Source organism: Taudactylus pleione, unplaced genomic scaffold (genome assembly GCF_031769625.1).
Source record: "Taudactylus pleione unplaced genomic scaffold, aTauple2 ptg000041l, whole genome shotgun sequence".
Lineage (NCBI taxonomy): Eukaryota > Metazoa > Chordata > Amphibia > Anura > Myobatrachidae > Taudactylus > Taudactylus pleione.
Window position 1 is genome coordinate 37,029,585 of NW_028284443.1, and position 21,546 is coordinate 37,051,130.

At 40.5% G+C, this 21,546-nt stretch overlaps 1 protein-coding gene across 2 annotated transcripts in view; it reads right to left on the reverse strand.

Moving 5' to 3' along the window:
• The window catches only part of CLYBL (citramalyl-CoA lyase), a 576,496-nt gene that overhangs the window by 168,153 nt on the left and 386,797 nt on the right, over positions 1 to 21,546 (reverse strand). For both annotated transcript variants that reach the window (XM_088456621.1, XM_088456629.1), the window contains exon 3: positions 3,644 to 3,832. In XM_088456621.1, coding sequence (XP_088312747.1) covers positions 3,644 to 3,832 — 189 coding nt within the window. The remainder of the gene's footprint in view (positions 1 to 3,643; positions 3,833 to 21,546) is intronic.

Consider the following 21,546-nt stretch of genomic DNA (forward strand, 5'->3'; position numbering starts at 1 on the left):
GCAAAGCAATTTAATCTTGAATGCATTTTGTGATCATAAATCCCTAAGACCCAAAGTTATCTTCATTTTTCTGCTAAGTGTATTCATTCTACCACATGCCATGTTCATGTCAGTGCCCAACTCACTGCCTACAGTTATAACAGTCTCTCGAGTAAAATATACTCATTTACTAATATTTTGGAATGCTTAAAGCATATATGTTGCCTTTACAATATTGACATTTGATGTACACAAGGCATACAAAGTATAATCATTTTGTTATGAATACCCAATAGATATTAGACTGTATTTTAAAATGGGCAATGTGTTGATGCTATGTAAGCTTTATATTTCTTACATGGTATTGCACAAAAGTGTCATGCTGCAATTAATCTGTGATTATATAATTTATTTTGTACAATTAGATTATTTACAGGTTTTGTAAAGACATTTGACATGTCACTTAACATTTCCAAGATTTTATTGGCTGAAAATGCAGTCATGAAACACAAACACACCTGTCAGCAATTAAAAAAAGAAGAAGTAGGGAACAGTTCAGGAAATAATATCTGTGCTAATTAAAAACACTAGTTAAAAGCTTCCTGTTTGTTCTCCCAGGTGCCCTAAGAAGTGACCTTATTCCTTTTTCCTTATTTCTTCAGTCATTTTTGTTTCATACATTGATAGTGTGTTCTCTGTAGCATGTGCAGTATGTATTATTAGACACAAGCATTCATATTAGAAGGTCTTGACCTTACTTTTGATACAGCTATAAATGTTGTAACACAATAAGTCATGTATTAGTATTTCAGATTCTTTATTCCTTAGGACTAGATGAATGTGCACAGTCATGTGTTATAATATTTTGCTATTAGAGAGGAAAACCCTATCTGCTAAACAGTAATGGTGAGTCATGGCTGTAAGCTGTTATGATCTTGCAGTATCTGATGGCGCTCCTCCAATATACATAGCTAGTTACAATGATAGTACATAATAATAATGTGATCTGTACTATGATGTAATATGTTATCACTGTATAACACAATCTCTTCGGTCAGGTAAACGTCAGAAATGCAGACTCTGACTATAATGGCTAGCAGTTAAGTGCAGTAACCATGGTGGCTGAAGTCATTGCTTCAGCGCTATTATTAAATATGGCTGGTCCCTAATATGAAGAGAAGACATGCTCTAAAAGGCAGTGGGTAGAGAATACAAGTGAAATTTAAATGAGGAACTTTTTTGATGAGGATAGAATATTTGAAAAATATACAACTAAAATGTGGGGCTAAAACCTTTAGCCTGGGATAACATTAACCGTAAATCCTCCATTTTGCATATATAACTAAATATGTCTCTATGCCATTTGGGAAGGAAAGTCATTCTTAGTATTGCATAACACTGGATCAGCAGGTCATAAGTGACCAGCTTGTGGTCTTCCTGATCTATTTGGCTTCATTCACAGTGCATGATATTAAGACTATTAACTGGTTCACTGTGTTTTATAGTTTGATCTTTTTTTGTATTCTATCAGAGCCACTTAGGACAGCGTCACAGACAGGACAGATGTGGCATATGGCTTTTCCTGTCTCTAGCAGGATGAATAAATGCTCAAGCTCACTTAACTTTTCAAGGAAGAAAGCTGAAAGCTGATGTAAGACTGAACAGTGAATATTACCTTCCAATATGAAACTTTTAAAGTCTTGGGGTCTGTTATCCTAAATACTGACTGGATATTTCCATCAACAGCTGCATTCCTGGTGCTGGTGTGCCATTTATTATTTATACCTCAATATGTACCATAAAATAGGCAGCACAATGATGTATTGATTAGCATTACTGTTGCACAGCACAGAGGTCCAACTATATGGAGTTTGTATGTTCTCCATGTCCTTGCATGGGTTTCCTACCTGGTACTCCGGTTTCCACCAACAATCCAAAAACATAATGGTATGTTAATTGTCTTCTGATAAAAATGAAACCCTAGTGTGTGTGTACATATGGTAGGGACTATAGATTGTAAGCTCCACCGACTCAGGGACAGATCTGAATGGCCAAATATTCTTTATAAATTGCTGCAGCATATGTGCGCTATATGAATAGCTTAATAATTTGTAAGAAATAATACTCAATATCGCTCTGTAGATAGCAAACAAATACACAAAACCTATCTGCCAATAAGGACGCTATGGACACAGCTCAGTGCGGAAGCCTAGACTGCCCCATTGAGCACAGGAAATCCTTTGACATCACAATAGTAATGTTATTAGGATTGCTTTAGTGAAGCCCCTGCTGCAAAACAAAATCTGTTTCAGATCTCTACTGCTTATCTAAACTCATGGATACAGTGTATTCGCAACTAACACACTGAATTTATCAAATGCTAACAATAGGATAGATAGGCATCTTACTTAAGAATAAATGCCCCTAAAACTCTCATACCTTTTATAAATTACAAATGAGAAATTGTATACTAAGAATAACTAGAGAATTATTTTGGGAGGAAGAATTGTACCAACTGGGTAAAACCATTAGATAACCATGGACATTTTTATTTGTAGACAAATTTATCTCCAAATAATTCACTTTTAAATAAAATAAAAATAAGTTATTTATTTCAGTGCTACCAGAAAGAAATGTGAACTGTAGTAAGTTATTCAGAGCAGTTCAAAATATTCTCAGTTTAACAAACACAACAAAATTGTAAAATGTTTCTGGTCAGTAAGGGATTAATAGATGGATAGGTATGACATATACGTGTGAGTGGGTAAAGATAAATATAACAAAGTTTAAAGGACATGGAGAAGAAGGAAAAAGGAAGACAGGTGGAAACATAACGGGCAGATGAGTTAAGTAGAACATAAAGAGCTGCAGATAAAATGTGGAATGGTGTTTATGATGCAAGGGGAAATAGGTGGAAGAATGCAAAAGGCATATGATTATTGGTCAGGGCTAAGAATACAAAATGGAAAGTTGTGAATAATTTCTGGGTCTCAGATTTGGAGAAATAAAGTAGGAATGAGGATTGGATAATATTAAAATTGGAGTGTGGAACATAGCGGGTTAATTGTTCTAGAAATTATATATGTCTATGATTGAGGAGGGATGGAGAAAATAAGTAGAAGAGCATGGATTACATGTGGGCATGTTAGTTGCTGGAATAGATGGAAAATATAAAAGCTGGAGAGTAAAGTAGTATAATGGCTGGTGTTACATACATGTATGTAATTAGCACATCAGGCTCATCAGCCTTCAGTACCTGATGAACATGTTGGTAAGGTGCAGCTAATCTTTATGTGACTGAATATGAAACAATGTGGATAAAATGTGGTCATTCTATGTTGAAATGTCACATTGGCTGAAGTCTAAGGCAGCAGAATTGCAGGATACAGCAGAATTGCAGGATACAGTAGTGGCCCTTGAATCATTAATTTACATACAGTAGATTATTATGTCCTACAGCATGGAAAGAAAAATCAGTTATTTTATTTACTGGTAGAATCCATTCACATCTTTTGTATACATGGGACAAAGCAGAGGTTGGGGACATGCAAGCCAGCGGTGGTGAGGACAAAGCAGGAGTTGTGTATATAGTGGACAAAGAAAGTTGTTACACCCTACATTCCAATATATGTATTTATGACTGCTATAAGAAAACAAAACTCACCCATTTCACTTCTTCAGAAGACTCAACCTTTGGCAACATTAGACAGGAGGGTAAGACCTTGGACTGCAAGATGACCTTCAGATCTTCTTCTGCAAGGCCACTGGACACAGAGTTAATCCTCACACACTTCTCAGTTTTGCCAAGGTCATATTCTTCAAGTGCTTTAACAACAGTCTCTCTGGCTTCAACCTAGTAATTAAAAAAAATGGTTGTTTAGGTTTCCTAAAGTGTAATCCTTATGACAAAGGCATCAGCAGGTATGACCAAATACAGGACAGTGTCAGTCATTTCTTGTAAGACTTAACAGTTTAGGCCCTTTCTGAGAACTCGTTATATTTCACTATAAGGGACACATTGGGGTTGATATATCAAACAGTGTAAAGAGTGGAGAAGTTGACCATAGCAACCAATCATCTTCAACATAGCATATGTCAAATACGTTCTATAATGTGATATGTAGAAGCTGATTGTTTGCCATGTGCAACTTCTCTACTGGTTCACTTCTCCACTTTTTACAATGCCTGATACATAAAGCCCAATATCATAAATGTATTACTTACATTGTAGGAAAGGTACACCTATGTTAACAGATCCTATTTGCACAAATCCAAAAATATTAATTCAAAGAATATGATTGGCTATGCACAAATTTTCTTAAACATGTTGAAGTTTATTAATAGGGTCAGCATTTTAGTTCTACAATCAGAACTAAAAATGTTTAACTCCATGGTGAGACAGGGTTTAACTGCATAAAGACTTAACAAATGTAAGGATCTCTTAAACATCTCAACCAAAACATAGTCAGGTGCATATGCACATGCAGTGTGGAGTGGGACAGAAACACACCTCCGTTTGGACCATTACTGAGGGGATCAGTCAGTGTAATTTTTAGTCAGCGACGGTGCTTGGGATAGTAGAGGGGGAGAATGGGACATAATGTGTAAATTCATTAGAACTTGCTGTATGTATGTTGTCGAAGCTGGATAATTGGCTGAGACAAGATCAGTTTAAAATTGAATCGCGGCGACGCCATCTTGCGACTGGCCGCAAGACGCCATCTTGGAAATGAAATCGCAAGACGCCATTTTGTGAATGGCCGCCCAAGCGCCATTTTAGATAAACTCACAATTAAGTACATATGGCGAGATTACTATTAGCACCATGCGATTGCATCTTTCATCATTTCTCATATACACAGTAATACGCACAATTGCGCTGTTCACTAGTCTTATATTAGCGAATGCATAAGATCCTATATGAAAACACAGTTTGGTAGCTAAATGCGCACGCATCTGTCCCCAGTTAACTAGTGTCTTTATATCAAACCACGCATACTCACACATTACATATTCACATACAAGGTTTCATAAGCTCTAAGGTATAAGATTTAAACTTGTTCATTAAGTATAAATGCTATGAAATAAAGATTGTTTGGTAACTAAGGTTTTATACATGATAAGTAAGCCGTGTTTGGTTTTGTACTGATGCGTACTCTTTACACAGTATTCCGGTATTATCGGTGGAGAGATCGCATCATGCATTCTCAACTTATGGACCGCAGAGACTTCAAGCAACAAAATGTATATGATATGAATAACTGTTAGGATGTTGCATGTTGCGGGAATCTAGGGAACCTCAGTTGTTGGAGGCTGGGTTGTGTCCATTTGAATCAGCCTGTTAAATGCTCTGTAACAGATGTATCCCCCTTGGGAACCAATAGCATCAGCAACAAACTTCTCTATTGTGTTGTCTATTCCTGGGGGGTATAAATATGTGTGCTCCAACACTGGGTCTTTAGTCTTCGTGCTGAATGCTGATAGACAAGGGGTTTCTTGCTGATGCCTAACATCTGGTCCGGAAGCGCTGTGTATGTACACTGTACTTGGGTCTGTATAATTCCTTTGCGCCGAATTGTGTCTGGATCAATAGCGTGTAACTGACTGTACTTTTACTTGAATAATACTTGTGCTTTGGAACCACAGATTCCAGGTCTTAAGTCTTTATTTACAGTATGACTGTGTATGCAAATTAGTGTAATCTTTAGAAGGTATAGGAAGGAGTGTATAGAGGTTCTGATCCAGTATCGTTAGTTGGGGGCTCGTAGTGAAGACACTTACCTGCTAACACGGTACATACGGCTATCGATATTTCAACAAAGGGTGGAGTGGCCACATGCAGGGTTTACCTGCAACCGCTTTGTGCTGAAAGGTCGCTATCCATTTCCGTGTGAATCAAGGAAGCTGACTAGAATCCAGGGACAAGAGAGGAAAAAGTTTGTTTTCCTCTGTTGATAGAACCTAACGTTTAAAGGGGTGCCGCAGTATTGAGTACGTGGCTGAGTCGCAGGTTTGCGCACAGCAAAGACGCATTTTTGTGTACGCAGCTAAAGGTTGTCATACGGTTGTGTGGTAGTCACATTATTGTGTATGCGACTGGTCACACAATAGCGTATACGTACTTCCGGTTGTGCTGCCACATGTTCAAATAAAGCCGTTGAGGTTTACATTTTTTTTTCAATTGTTATCAATATCTGGGTTAACGTTTATTTTTTTTCTGCGCAGGAAAAAGTGTGTAACAGTGAGTGTTTGTTGGTAGGGGTAACTTGTTCCCTACAGTTAGAGGTAACGTATGACCTTTAAGGGCTAAGTGCTAGTCGCTCGGTAAGCAGCTGTACCGTTCTATACACAGTAGCATGTGTACATGTTGTCTTTGTTGTAGAGAGGTGCGTGGAAGCAGCCAACATACAAACTTCCATAGGTGTGGAAGTTGCCTTACTAAATCTTATCTGGGTGTGGAAGTTGCCTTTTTCAAATCTTATCCAGGTGTGTGGGCGCCGCCAACTTAAATCGTCCACAGGTAAGTGAAAGTATCTTGATTGTCTTTCACCCATTTAAATCTTTATTGAAAAGCATAGGATTTTTGTCTCAGAATGGGAGAAGCGCAAACAGTAGAGATGTTAGACAATGATGTGCTGCTAATGGAGGCGCCGATCGGATCGGCTCGTCGTATTATGCATACTAAGTACGGTACTTATGCGATAAGGTATTGTGATGTATGGTTTAAAATGACGATGAAGAGTGTTAGACCGTTTCCCAGAATTGGTAGTTTTCATAAAAATGTATTAGATAATGTCCGGGATCACATCAGTCTGATGCGCTCCCGAGAGATAAAGGTTAAATATTATGAATGTTTAAAACTGTAGCAGCAAGAAGGGGATGCGTGGCTTAAAAATGTGCAAGCGACGCAAACTAGCGTCGCGAGCGCATTGCCACAGAATACGTCCGTGACGCTAAATTACAATACGGGCGAGCCGCAAAATGGCGCGCACGTGCAGCAAGGTAGCGTTGTGGAGAGTATTGCCATCAGTTCACGCTCACCTCCCCCACCTTATGTGGATGGAGGTGCAAGTACAGTTACCAAAAATAATCATAAAAATGTAACAAGCAATTTGTACCCTCTCTTAAGCAACCATAAAGAAAATGTTCATGATGTGGATGATGAGCCTATTGTAATGTCTGCCATTTCCCATGCTGTACAAATGATATATGCTACACCACGACAATCACGAGTGGTGGCGCCATCTCCATCGGCAACTGCAAGGGAAGTGCTAACACCCTCTGCACCCGTAGAGGAAGTTGTTCATACCATACATAGCAGCAGCAGATTAAACCCCCAGCCAGGTAACCAGGTCAAAGGTAGCAGCGCTGCCTGTCTGCATCCCATTCGGACAATAACTGTTCCGAATGGAAATGCAGATGTGAACGGTGTAGTGCCCACGAGGGAAGTAGTAATGCATTGTCCTTGGACAAGAGCAGAACTAAATTCCATCATGAACGATTTCCCCGATCCCAAAAAAGGAACTAGTCAAATGTCAAAGATTTTTGAGAAATTTGGGTAGTTCACATGAGCCCACTAATAAAGATTGGCGTGTGGTGTTAAGGGCCTGTCTACCACGCAATACCGACGTGACAAAATTTATCACGAATTGTGTATTGGATGGTGACGTTCCCTTAACAGACCAAGTAACCAAGGTAACATTTCCCGCATTGTAACTCAATTGGGTATATATTTTCCAGTAGTAGTAAACTGGAACAACATTTTCACCATTAAGCAAAAGGAGAGTGAATCTGCAGAAGATTATTGCGACTGGGCACTGCAGGCTATCACCCAGTACACTGGGATAGAAGATATTAAAGATAGCACTCACCACAGGGGAATGATAGTCACGGTACTCGTGGATGGTCTGAAAGAGAGTTTAAAAACCCGGGTTCAGACCTCACAGCCTGGCTGGCGGGGACTCACAATAGATACCCTCATAGAAACAGCCATCGAACATGATAAAAACATCTCAAAGAAGAGAGAAGCCCAGAGCAAAAAACTAATGGCTGTCAGTATCCAAGCTCTGGAGGGAATGACGGTAACATCACAGCCAACAGACACACTCGCACCTGCACACACACATACACCTGAATGATTATATGCCCTCACTAACCCCACGCAACAACAAACACAGCTCTATTCCACTAACCCGATACAACCACAGGTCCAATACTACTCACAAACTTCATATCCCCCACAATACCCTTACCCTCCCTATCCTTACCCATATCCAACACCTTTACCCTCTGCTCAAACCTCACAACACCACGTCTTCACCCGATCCACAAACATGTTTTAACTGTAAACAAACAGGACACTTAAATAGAAACTGTACAGTAAAAAGAGTAGGAACCCCAAGTCAGGGAAGACCTGGATATTCCCATAAGGGATATGCACAGAGACCAGCAAATGTCCAGCAGGCACCAGCTCCAATTGTGGCCGTAAATGCTTTATTGGAGAATGGTAGCCAACGCTAGGGGTCAGGTCATACCTGTAGTCTACAGATAGTCAGGTTAACGGGAAGTACTACGGAAGAACTGGTCATGATGGGTGATGTAGCTGGTACTGAATTTCCTTTTCATGAAGACACAGGGGCGACCAGGTCAGTGATAAAATCTCCCGTTAATTTACAGGTGACCAACGAGACTGTACCAACAATGGGTGTAACAGGTAAAGTGGAACCTTATACTTTATCAAAGTCCACAGAGGTTACTATTGGGCCGTTGTTGGGATGGGATGTGTTATATACTGCACCCCTGAGGGTGTATTTTTAGATATCCCAGAGAGAGTTGCACACGAGGTGCGGAATATATTGAACACTCCCCAAAGGATAATGTATCACTCTACAAGTTTAAATGAAAATCCATCACAGGTAGATGAAATGTTGTCCCAAATTCCAGATTCCCTTTGGAATAAGGATGGACAGGACACTGGATTAATGGCAAACGTAAGCCCTGTAATGGTAAATTTAAAAGGCGGTAGGCAAGCTCCAAAAATTCCCCAGTACCCACTAAAACAGGAGGTAGAATTAGGGTTTTTACAATAATTGAGTGATTATTGCAATAGGGAATTTTAGTTCGTACAGCTAGTATAGCCAACAGTCCCATTTTTAGTGAAAAAGAGTGGTGGGAGGGGTCATAGGCTGGTACAAGACCTTAGAGGTGTTAATAAGGTGGTAGAGAGCCAATTCCCTGTATTGCCAAATCCAGCTGTCATTCTGATGCAGATCCCACCAAATGCAACCCATTTCACTGTCATTGACCTCTGTTGTGCCTTCTTCTCTGTGCCTCTCCACCCTGACTGTCAGTATCTATTCGCATTTACATACAGAGGTTTACAATACACATGGACACGGTTACCCCAAGGTTTCATAGAAAGCAACAGTATCTTCTATCAGGCATTGCACGTCTGTTTACAATCTTTTCAACCTGCCAATGGATCTGTTCTAATTCAATATGTGGACGATTGATACTCGTTTATTTCATGTTTAAATGATACTAAACTTTTGTTACTTCATCTCTCGCATACAGGACACAAAGTGGCTAAGGACAAACTACAGCCATGCCAATCCAGAGTAAAATATTTGGGACACTGCCTAACTCAGGGTTTACGACATCTTACAACGGATAGAATCCAGGCCATACAAAACATGACACTGCCGCAGAATCAACAGCAAATTCATACCTTCTTGGGAATGTGTGGATACTGTAGAATGTGGATCCCAGGTTTTTCTATTTTGGCCTTACCTTTACAGGAATTAGTCTCTTCCTCAAAGCCCAATCGTGTCGTACACACAGAGGAATCAGAGCAGGCTTTCCTTAATCTTAAGGATAGTCTGACAAAAGCTCCTGCATTGGGAATACCTGATTATGAAAAACCTTTTGATTTGTATTGTATGGAAGCCGATGGTTGTACTGCAGGTGTCCTTACACAAAAACATGGTGATGCCAGTAGGCCCATAGCATACTACAGTGCCCAATTGGACACTGTGGCAAGATCACTCCCCACCTGTTTGAGAAGTGTAGCAGCTACAGCTCTATTGGTGAGTAAAAGTGAGGACGTAGTATTGGGTCATGATATGATTGTCTACACTCCCCATGCTGTATCTGCTCTGTTGAAATCAGCTCAAACCAGACACGTCTCTTCGGATAGGTTTACCAAATGGGAACTAGCACTAATCGCACCCGCAAACATTACTGTTAAACGTTGCAGCACGCTGAATCCAGCAACGTATTTACCATATGTACAACATGATGTACAAAGGGTGGAAGGAGAGGAGTTACTGGCGGGAGGTGCGTTCAGCAGACATAATGATATGCACAAATGTATGACATATCTGAATCAGACCTTTACTGCTAGACCTGACATACATGACACACCTTTAGAGAATGTGGATGTGACTTTTTATATGGATGGGAGTTGTCATAGACAAACAGACACAGGTGAATTATGTACAGGTTATGCTGTTGTAAATGACACAGACATCATAGAAGCTAAGCCTCTTGGTCCTCCTCACTCAGCCCAGGTGGCAGAGTTAGTAGCACTAACTAGAGTGTGTGAACTGGCAGCAGGCAAATCTGCTAACATTTACACTGACTCGAGGTATGCGTTCGGGGTGGTGCATGATTTTGGGGCTCTATGGCATCTGAGAAATTTTATGACAGCAGCAGGCACACCAGTTGCACATTCCAGACACATAAAACATCTTTTAGAAGCAATCCAACTGCCCAAAGTGGTGGCAGTAATTAAATGTAAAGCCCATACATGTGAGGATGATCCGGTGTCACTGGGCAACAACAGAGCCGATGAAGCTGCAAAATGGGCAGCAGGGTTAAAAATGTTTTCTCCAACTGAAAAAATTATGACTTTCCAAACAATTGATATGCTGAAATTAATTGAGATGCAACATGTGTGTTCAATTCAGGAAAGATCCATTTGGAAGTCCAAGGTATGTGGGCAAGAGTCCTCCGGGCTCTGGAGGGACGGACAAGGTAAGCCAGTAGCCCCCAAGGCATATTACCCCAGCCTGGCTGAGGCAGCACACGGTCTGACTCATCTGGGCAAACAAGGTATGTGCAAGTTGGTGATAGCATACTGGTGCGCACCAGGTTTTTCTTCACAAGCAGAAAAGATAGCAATGTCCTGTCTGACCTGCTTGAGGAAGAACATTGGGAAAGCGATCCCTACCGAACCGTCCCACATTCCACCGACTAATGGACCTTTCCAGGTGATACAAATTGATTTCATCCAATTACCACCCTGCAGGAACCTTAAGAATGTATTAGTGTGCACTGACGTATTTTCTAACTGGGTTGTGGCGTACCCAGCGGCCACTAATACTGCTGCGTTTACTGCCAAGAAAATAGTTCAGGAATTTGTATGCAGGTACGGTATCCCTAAAATCATTGAGAGTGACAGGGGTACTCATTTCACAGATGATGTTTTTCAAAATATGTGTAAGCTGATGGGTATTAATAGCCGACTTCATACCCCCTACCGACCGCAATCCAGTGCCAAGGTAGCGAGGATGAACGGGACTATTAAAAATAAGTTAAGTAAAATCATGGCAGAGACTGGACTAGGATGGCCAGAAGCGTTGCCTTTGGTCCTACATAGCATAAGGACCACTCCTAGACCCCCTCTAAATCTGTCCCCATTTGAAATACTATTCGGTAGACAACCTCATTTGATTATAAGTCCACAGGAAGACCTGAAGGGTAACAACGAGGTAACTGTAAAGTATCTTATATCAATGAGTAAGCAGTTAAAGCAACAGCAGCAGAAACTGAAATTGTTGTCTAATGATATGCCTGAAACTAACTGTCATGATGTTGAACCAGGAGAATATGTTATGATTAGAAATTTCTTGCATTCAGGTTGTTTGACTGATCGGTGGGAAGGTCCGTACCAGGTGCTGCTGACAAGTACTACATCTTTGAAGGTGGCCGAGAGAGATACCTGGGTCCATTCCACTCACTGCAAAAAGGTCAATCAAATGGTGGAGAAACAATTCGGAGACCAGGCTGATAGTGTGGACCTGTCGCTCGCGAGCTTGTTCTGGGAGGATTGAAAAGGTTGTAGTGAGATACCTGAACTAAAAGAAACTTGCAGGTTTTGTTGTGACAATGGACGGGCCTGCTGTGTTCATTTTCATATTCTCTTTTAGAGTGTTCACCATCTTGGTCAGTTCGGGAATATCCAGTTTCTGTGATAGGAGACCAATCGAGGAAATGGGAGCTGATGGCAGTGCTGATAGAGTGGAGTCAGGAGGAGTGCAATGCCAATCAGGGGAGTGTCTGACCAATCTTAGTACTGTTATTGTTAAGAGAGCTGTCATTCCGGATACTCGGGGACGGTGTGGAGGTTTATCGTCTGAAGATTCCTGTATTTGTGAGCTATATGGGTCCCTAGTTGATGAGAACTGTATCCAACGGTGACAACCTAAATATAACCCGTACTGAGGTGGGTATCCTTTAGAGGATTATCATAGCATGGTAGGCAAAGTGTTAAATCAAACTGATTGCTGGGTGTGTTCACATGTGCCACAGGGACAGCATAATGTAGGGTTGGTGCCATTTCCGCTGAATATCACGGAAATTTTAGAATGACAGAAAGGGAAAACATTGGATGGAAAGTTCCTCTCATCCAAACCACCTCATTTCAAACTCTGTCAATTCCAAGTAGATAGATCACTTTTGTGTTTAAACATAACCAACCCCAATAAACCCGGGAGTTGGGAAGTGACGGGGAATAATCAGACGATGACCTTCTCACAAAGAGCTGATAATGAGCCCATAAACCATGATCTGTTACGCTCAATTAAATCTGGTGAGAAACATTTTAGGTATCGGTATACATTGAGTTCCACCAAATAAATTATTGGTAAGGTGCCAAATGGTTATTGTGCTAAAATAATACAACCAGAAACTTGCATGTACCAGATGGAAGACCCAGAAATAGGATTGTTTGCAAGGGAAATGTGCTTAATGATAATGATGCATACCATTCCTTATGTTCTCCCTGATAATGTATATTTCATATGTGGAAGAAAAGCGTATAAGTGGCTCTCCCCGAGTTCCGAAGGTTTGTGTTATCTGGGAAGAGTAGTCCCAGAAGTTATGACCCTCATACATGTTGAAATGCTTGTTATACATAAAAACACACCGTCACCATATCTTCACACGCAATATAAACGCAGATGCAAAAGAAATATGATACCTGGTGACGTGCATAAAGCCAATCAGTTAATCAGTGAGACAAATGGCTTTCAAGTTTTAGTCACACTGGATCCCACCAGGATTGCTTGGGGTACATAAAATTTTAGGTATATTCAGGAACTTGCTAAATTGATAGATAATATCACCGAGATGTACGATGACACATTCAGGTATACAGGGAAAGAATTGCAAGCGTACAAGAAAGAACTGGTGCAACACAGGCTAGTGTTGAATTATTTAACTGCTGTTACTGGAGGGTATTGCGTAATGTTAGCCACCCAGTTCGGAGTAAAATGTTGCACCTATGTCACCAATGATACCAGTGACCCCAAGGAGGTGATAGACTGAAAGATGGATGAAATTCTGCAGCTAAAATGGGAGTTTCGTAAGAACCATAACGCTTCAGTGGCTGAAGTAGGGGAAAAGATAGAAGGATGGGTTTCATGGCTGAACCCAGTAAAATGGTTCTCAGGTCTAGGGGAATGGGTCCAGGAAGTGATCGCTAGCATAGGCAAATTCTTGATCCTTATACTAATTGTCATCATAATAATTGGCATATGCGTCCGATGTGTTCCTATTGTGTTGAAGTGTGGAAAATGTAAAAAATAGTGTAAAACGCAAGAACGAAACTATGATGGTGGTCAGTAATGACAATATGAATACCGAGGTAAATATAGAACTGCATTACAACCCTGAACTAGGAAATACCATCATTTGATGTATTATATTTAGACGTGCATAGAATGTATTATTGAAATGTTATTTTTAGAACACCTCAGATAATGTAAAGTCTCAATTCCCCTTCAAGACTGCTTTTATAAGACTGGTGCATTCCCACACTTTTCACATGAGCTTTCAAGATCCGCGGTGTGAGTATAATAGTAGTTTTATGTCCCCACCCAGAGACACATTATTGATGGATTAAGAACCACCTTGTGCCATCCCACAATAACACTAAATAATATGTAAATGTAAGCCTAAATTAAATTCAAAGAGTAGATTGTGATAGCATTTTGTTTGCTTTCAAAGGGTGGACTGTCGAAGCTGGATAATTGGCTGAGACAAGATCAGTTTAAAATTGAATCGCGGTGACGCCATCTTGCGACTGGCCGCAAGACGCCATCTTGGAAATGAAATCGCAAGACGCCATTTTGCGAATGGCCGCCCAAGCGCCATTTTAGATAAACTCACAATTAAGTACATATGGCGAGATTACTATTAGCACCATGCGATTGCATCTTTCATCATTTCTCATATACACAGTAATATGCACAATTGCTCTGTTAACTAGTTGTATATTAGCGAATGCATAAGATCCTATATGAAAACACTGTTTAGTAACTAAATGCGCACGCATCTCTCCCCAGTTAACTAGCGTCTTTATATCAAACCCCGCATACTCACACATTACATATTCACATACAAGGTTTCATAAGCTCTAAGGTATAAGATTTAAACTTGTTCATTAAGTATAAATGCTATGAAATAAAGATTGTTTGGTAACTAAGGTTTTATACATGATAAGTAAGCAGTGTTTGGTTTTGTACTGATGCGTACTCTTTACACAGTATTCCGGTATTATCGGTGGGTGAGATCGCATCATGCATTCTCAACTTGTGGACCGCAGAGACTTCAAGCAACAAAATGTATATGATATGAATAACTGTTAGGATGTTGCATGTGGCGGGAATCTAGGGAACCTCAGTTGTTGGAGGCTGGGTTGTGTCCATTTGAATCAGCCTGTTAAATGCTCTGTAACAGATGTATCCCCCTTGGGAACCAATAGCATTAGCAACAAACTTCTCTATTGTGTTGTCTATTCCTGGGGGGTATAAATATGTGTGCTCCAACACTGGGTCTTTAGTCTTCGTGCTGAATGCTGATAAACGAGGGGTTTCTTGCTGATGCCTAACATCTGGTCCGGAAGCGCTGTGTATGTATACTGTACTTGGGTCTGTATAAGGCAGGATATTGGAAGGTATAGGCAGGATATTAGAAGGTATAGGAAGGAATGTATAGAGGTTCTGATCCAGTATCGTTAGTGTATATATATATATATATATATATATATATATAATTGAGTGTGCGTGTATATGTAATATTATGTATATATATATATACATACATGTGTATATTTATTTATTCACTCACACACACCAGTATATGATAACCACAACTATCCAAACTTCAAATACACAAAAGGAACACAAACACACTCACAAGACTTATAAAATAAATATATAAAAAACACAACTCTATTCATATGTATTAACACTATATATATATATATATATATATATATATATATATATATATATATATATACACACTTGAAAAAAGTCATGTCAATAGCTTAAAAATAATTCAAAGGTGAAAGTACAAACATGAGATTGTTAAGATTCTTTAGAGACTGTTGAAAGCAATGTGTCAACTAAAGCAGAAATCCATGTGGGGTGAGGGACTGGGAACATATGAGCACTGCATCACAGACAAGTAGACTACCTGGTAATTCTAGGGGCACAAAAAGGGCAAGAGAAATAAAATTCTACTGCTATACTAATCATCAAGACAACACATGACAGCAGATGTGAAACAGATGAACATAAAACTAACTAAGAATGGTTTTAAAATGTGGCCCCAGTTATGAAGACCGAGGAAACAGTAGCTTAGAGTTGTCAGGCCGGATCAGTAAAACTCTCCAAGATCAGGATCAGAGAACACAGCAGCCTGCAGGGTAGTGATTTACAAGTCTTGACCTGCTAGCAATTACAATACATTGAGAAATATGTCCGGGATGATCCTATTATGCTTCAGTGGAAATAAGGTTTATCCTGAGTACAAAGGAAAATCACAACATAGTACCCATTGGTCAGATGAACAATTTTTTATTAAATACCAAGAATAATACTTTTTAATATCTAAGCAGACTAGCAAAATAAATAGGTTATAAACCTGTAAATAGCATAAGAATTTGAAAGCTAAATATTTAACACACAAAAAGATTGTCTTTAATATATATATATATATATATATATATATATACACATACACACTAAAAAGAGGTGAGAAACGAGCGCCTTCTGGTGTAATAGTTCCAGAAATAACAATGGCAAAAAATAATTAATCTGCATACCGCATCAAGTTAGTAGGCTGGCACATCAATGTAAACTTCTTTTGGGGACTCAATAACGTCCTCAATGACTCCTTCAGCACGTTTCAGGCTATGGACTTATCCATTACTACATAGATCCCATGTGGAAACAAAAGAGAGTAGCTCCCATGGTGTCGTGTTTTTCAACTTATTACAACACACCACATAAAAAAAAAAGATAAAAACAAGGTAAAAAGTTCTTTACCAGAATTAACAGAATGTCACCAAGATTTTGGAGAGAGTTCCAGTACAATCCAGTGCCTCAACATGATTCATCATCGCTATATGCTAGCTGGAGTTCATCCAGCCTCAACACGTTTCGTCTCTTATGCTATATGCTAGCTGGACTGCATCCTGATGCATTGAGGCACTGCATTGTACAGGAACTCTCTACAAAATTTTGATGCCATTCCTCTAATTCTGGGACGATCAAATTAGCTGTCTTTATGTAGTAACAATTTACCTTGTTTTTATCTTCTTTTTGTTTAATCTATTGTAATAAACTGAGAGATACTACACCATGGGAGCCACTCTCTATTGCTTCCACATGGGAACTATGGGCCTGATTAAAAGTTGTACGCAATGCTGATGTTTTTGGAAATGGAGAGATTTTTTGCCACTGCACATGCGTCTGAGTCACTCTGCACGTGTTGAGATACATTAGCGTAGGCACACACTGCAATTCTTTATTTGCAGTTTGAAGGACAGGCAGAGAGAGCGTTTGGGGGAGGCAATAGGAAGTTTCAGCTAAAAATACAGGCGTTTAAGGGGAATGTCACATCCTGCATCTGTGATCCAGCTGATTGATACACATGCTGACCAATCACTTATGGCCAGCATGAAAACAACTGCCACCCACTAAGTTAGAACATGTAGTCATGAGCCCAAGGATTGGCTATCACATCATGCATCACACAGCGCCACCGGAAAGGGGTGCCGGTCATGTGGACCAACTGGGGGCCTGAACATCTATACTGTATAAAGAGATTGACGTGCAGGCGCACGTCTGACCTCCTATACCAGAAAGTGGGTCTGCCAAGATAGATGTAAGCAATACCTGCGGATAGGTGGACGTGCGGTCACATGAATCCAGAAGCACAGTGATAAGTCTGTAAACACCTTCCCGGTCATGTGACTGATTGTTTATGTCACATGACCAGTAATATATGCTGATAAACAGTGTTTTGGTTAATAAACCTATGGTTTTATAATCTTAAGAATCATAATGGGTTAAGAGAAGTATAAGAAAGATTTAATAGGGAAGCTGCCTCCTACAATATGAATGTATATGCGATTTTAAAGTTTTATATGTAGATGGAATTGATAACCACTCAGGTGGACTAATTGGAAGCCATATTGGTTAGGGCAGGCATGTCAAAGATGTGGCCCTAATTAACATTTAATGAGGCCCGAAAGTGTGGGCCCACATATATATAATATGTGGCCCACACTTTATTTAAAGCTGGCAACACTGGCCTCTGATCACTTCAGAGGCCAACGTTCCCAGTGATGCAGCACGCGGCTGATGTCATGACGTCACCTGTGATGAGAGGAGCCTGCGCCTGCCGCTCTGGATCTAATTAGATTCAGTCAGTGGCAGCCTCTACGCGAGACGGTGGCAGTGAAGACGGCGTGGACTGGAGGGGTGCCCAGCGGCCATCGTGAAGAAAGATAAGTACTACACAGGTGAGTGGGGCCTATTCTATACTGGGAGGGGGCACAGCATAAGGGGCATTACTGGGGGCATAAAATAAGGAGCTCTTCACAAGGGGCATTACTAGGGGTTCTGCATAAGGGGCATTACTAGGGGGACTACTAGGGACATTACTGGGGGCTCTGCATAAGTGGCACTACTAAGGACATTACTGGGGGCTCTGCATAAGTGGCATTACTGGGGGCTCTGCATAAGGGGCATTACTGGGGGCTCTGCATAAGGGGCACTACTAGGGACATTACTGGGGGCTCTTCATAAGGACGACTACTGGGGGCACTACTAGGGACATTACTGGGGGCTCTGCATAAGGGACATTACTGGGGGCTCTGCATAAGGGGCAATACTGGAGGCACTACTAAGGACATTACTGGGGGCTCTGCATAAGTGGCATTACTGGGGGTCTTCATAAGGGGCATTACTGGGGGCTCTGTATAAGGGGCACTACTAGGGACATTACTGGGGGCTCTGCATAAGGGACATTACTGGAGGCACTATTAGGGACATTACTGGGGGCACAACATAAGGGGCATTACTGGGGCACTGCATAATGGTCACTACTAGGGCACTGCATAAGGGGCATTGCATAATGGGCACAACTTCATGACTCATTGCATAAGGGGCACTACTACAGGAGGCACTGCATTGGTTTTTATTAATAATAAACCTTTCAAAATTGCATATAAGACCTTTTTTTATGTGGCCCACACACTCTTGAGACCTTGAATATTCATCCCGGTTGGTATTTTGAGAATTTGACATGCCTGGGTTAGGGTATATATCTAACCCTGGACACCCACAAGTCACCTTTGACAAAGCTGTGGGGGACACAGCAAAATGCTTTAGTTGCACTGATACTGCCAAATCCTCTCACTCACTGGGACCTACAGCCGACTAACAAAAGCATTAACAAGACCTCCTTACGATCTTTTATGAAGATTTTGGACTGCCGGAACCTCAGCACCATTCCTTGGAGTCTCCAGCCATCCTTACATCTACTACAAGGGACCCTAAAGCTAGGTGCATATTAGATGACTTGCAAACAATGCAATGTCATCAACGATTTCCCTTGAACTCCTGGGCAAATGATCTAGTGCATACACTGTGCAATCTAACAAAGGACCAAACGATATATCGTGCGTTGTTAACGACTTCCAAATCGTTAACGATCATTTGCCTAACAAAACACCTGACGACCATCTTAAAGATTTCAGCCAAATGTAAATAATGGGCTGTACTATCTACAGGGTATATAAAGCAGGCGTCATTTTAGCTCTGTGCAGTTCTGCTCTGTGACTAGTGAGGCTTGGTGTATACCTGCTAAATGCTGTACATTGCTTTACTGCTCTACTTTGTTTTGTCTGGCTTAACAAAGTGTGTCTATTCTACATTCTCTTGTGATGGATACTTTTCGTTATTGAGTGAGGGCATCATATACTGTGGCTGTGGTGTTAGCTTATAGGGAGAGGGCCTAGAACAGGAGAAGCTAGAGATCATGCTGGACACAGGAGTGACTGCTGCAGAGGGAGTCTCTCTCTCACATGCCACTGCTTATGGAACAATCCGAATGATTACCGCAACTTTCTGCGTATGGATGACGCCACCTTTCAGGAGTTGCTGCTTCTGGTGACTTCCTACATACGGAGGCAGAATACCAAGTTGCAGAGGGCCATCCCTGCTGAGGAGAGGCTGATTGCTACTCTGAGGTACCTGGCTACAAGAAGATCCCTTGCTGACCTGAAGTTTTTCTCCCTCATCTTCCCTGAAGCTTTGGGCCTCATCATCCCAGAGACCCGTAAAGCCATCATTACTGTCCTGAGTCAGTACTTTAAGGTAAGAAAAGTACAAACTCTGCACCATAAAACGCGGCTGCATTTTTTCTTCTTTTATAAACGTATAAAATGGCATGCAACATAAATATAAAAATTTTTAACATTTGCACATGTAATGCAAATTGTATGCGCATACATATTCATATAATTAATTTGTATACTGTATAACAAAAAATAGACAACAAAATATGGCCCTATTCAAATATGGGCCTAATTTGAACATTTAAAAACAAACAGTATGTGTATATATATATCTATATGTAAACAACATTATAACTAAAATTATCAACAAGTTTTATCATTCCCAATAACTTTGGTGCTTTATGATATATGGTGCTTGTGGCGTTGATAACAATAGGTCAATAAACACGTGCCATAAGGGCAGATTACACCACCATCAATCTGCCCTAACGGCATATGTTTATTTACATAGTAAAATCAGTGACAGGAGCACCATATATCATAGAGTAGCTATTGGGAATGATAAAACTTCATTCTACTGGGAGGGGCAATTTGGTGTTGCTGAGGCTCACTAATAAATGAATGTGCCATGAATGACCAAATCATAAGTCAGCCTCTCAATTGGAGCTATTGCTCCAGTACGAGATTGACAAGCTTTTCGGAGTTTAGCCCCGGTAGTTTCCACTATCTTTAGATGGTGTAATGTACTGTAAGCCTATGGGGGCTCCATGTGCAGGAGAGAGATCTTTCTCTCTCTCCCCAGCAGCCCCCAGTCAGCTCCGGAAGCTGACTCTGTGTGCATGCGCAGTCTCAGCTTCCCCAGAGAAGTCTTTAATTTCTGTGAAAGACTTCTCCTCAATGCCGGGGATATAACTCGCAGGGACATCGGTTACCGCAAACGCTGTCCCTGCGAGTTCCCCTTTGTACATAGCGGAGATAATTTAATTAAATATGAAAATATCCCCGACGAGTTGGATAGATAATAATCACGGCCGGTCCTCGATTATTGTTACGTAGGCCCCGAAATCCCCAATTGGTGAATAAGTGAGACTTTTGAGGAAAGGGAAATATTTGTATGTAATTATTTGTGGTTTTATAAGTGTTGCAATTGCTTTTTTATTTATACTTGATGTAGTATATAAGTATTTTAACTCAATTCCATCTAGTGATATATTTACAAACATTTTGTCCGCAAGTGCTGTTTTTGTATATATTTTTTATTTTATTCCCTACATCTGCGATTCTGTACGCAGGAAACAGGGCTCTGGTGTCTCAGTTACGGTAGCAACTCTGAGTGACTATGGACGCACTCAAAGGGGTAAATTTACTAAGATTCATGTTGGTCCAAGATTGCAATCTTGGGTGTAAATATCATTTTTTACCAACACGGGTATTTACTATAGTTAAAATCTGGTGTTTTTTTTAATTTAGGGGGGTGAATTTGGATGTGTTAATCCCGCAAATTCGGCCGTTTTTTTTCCACTAGAAATTAATACACCATCGACTCAATTCGGAAGTACTTTTCATTCACTTCAGCATAACACAGGAATTTACCATTATTCATTTTGTTCTATTCGGACGTTTTTGCAGGCAAATCGGGCAGTAAATGAAGTTGCAAATTGACCAGCTCCTGAGCTGCGAGTTTCCCTGAA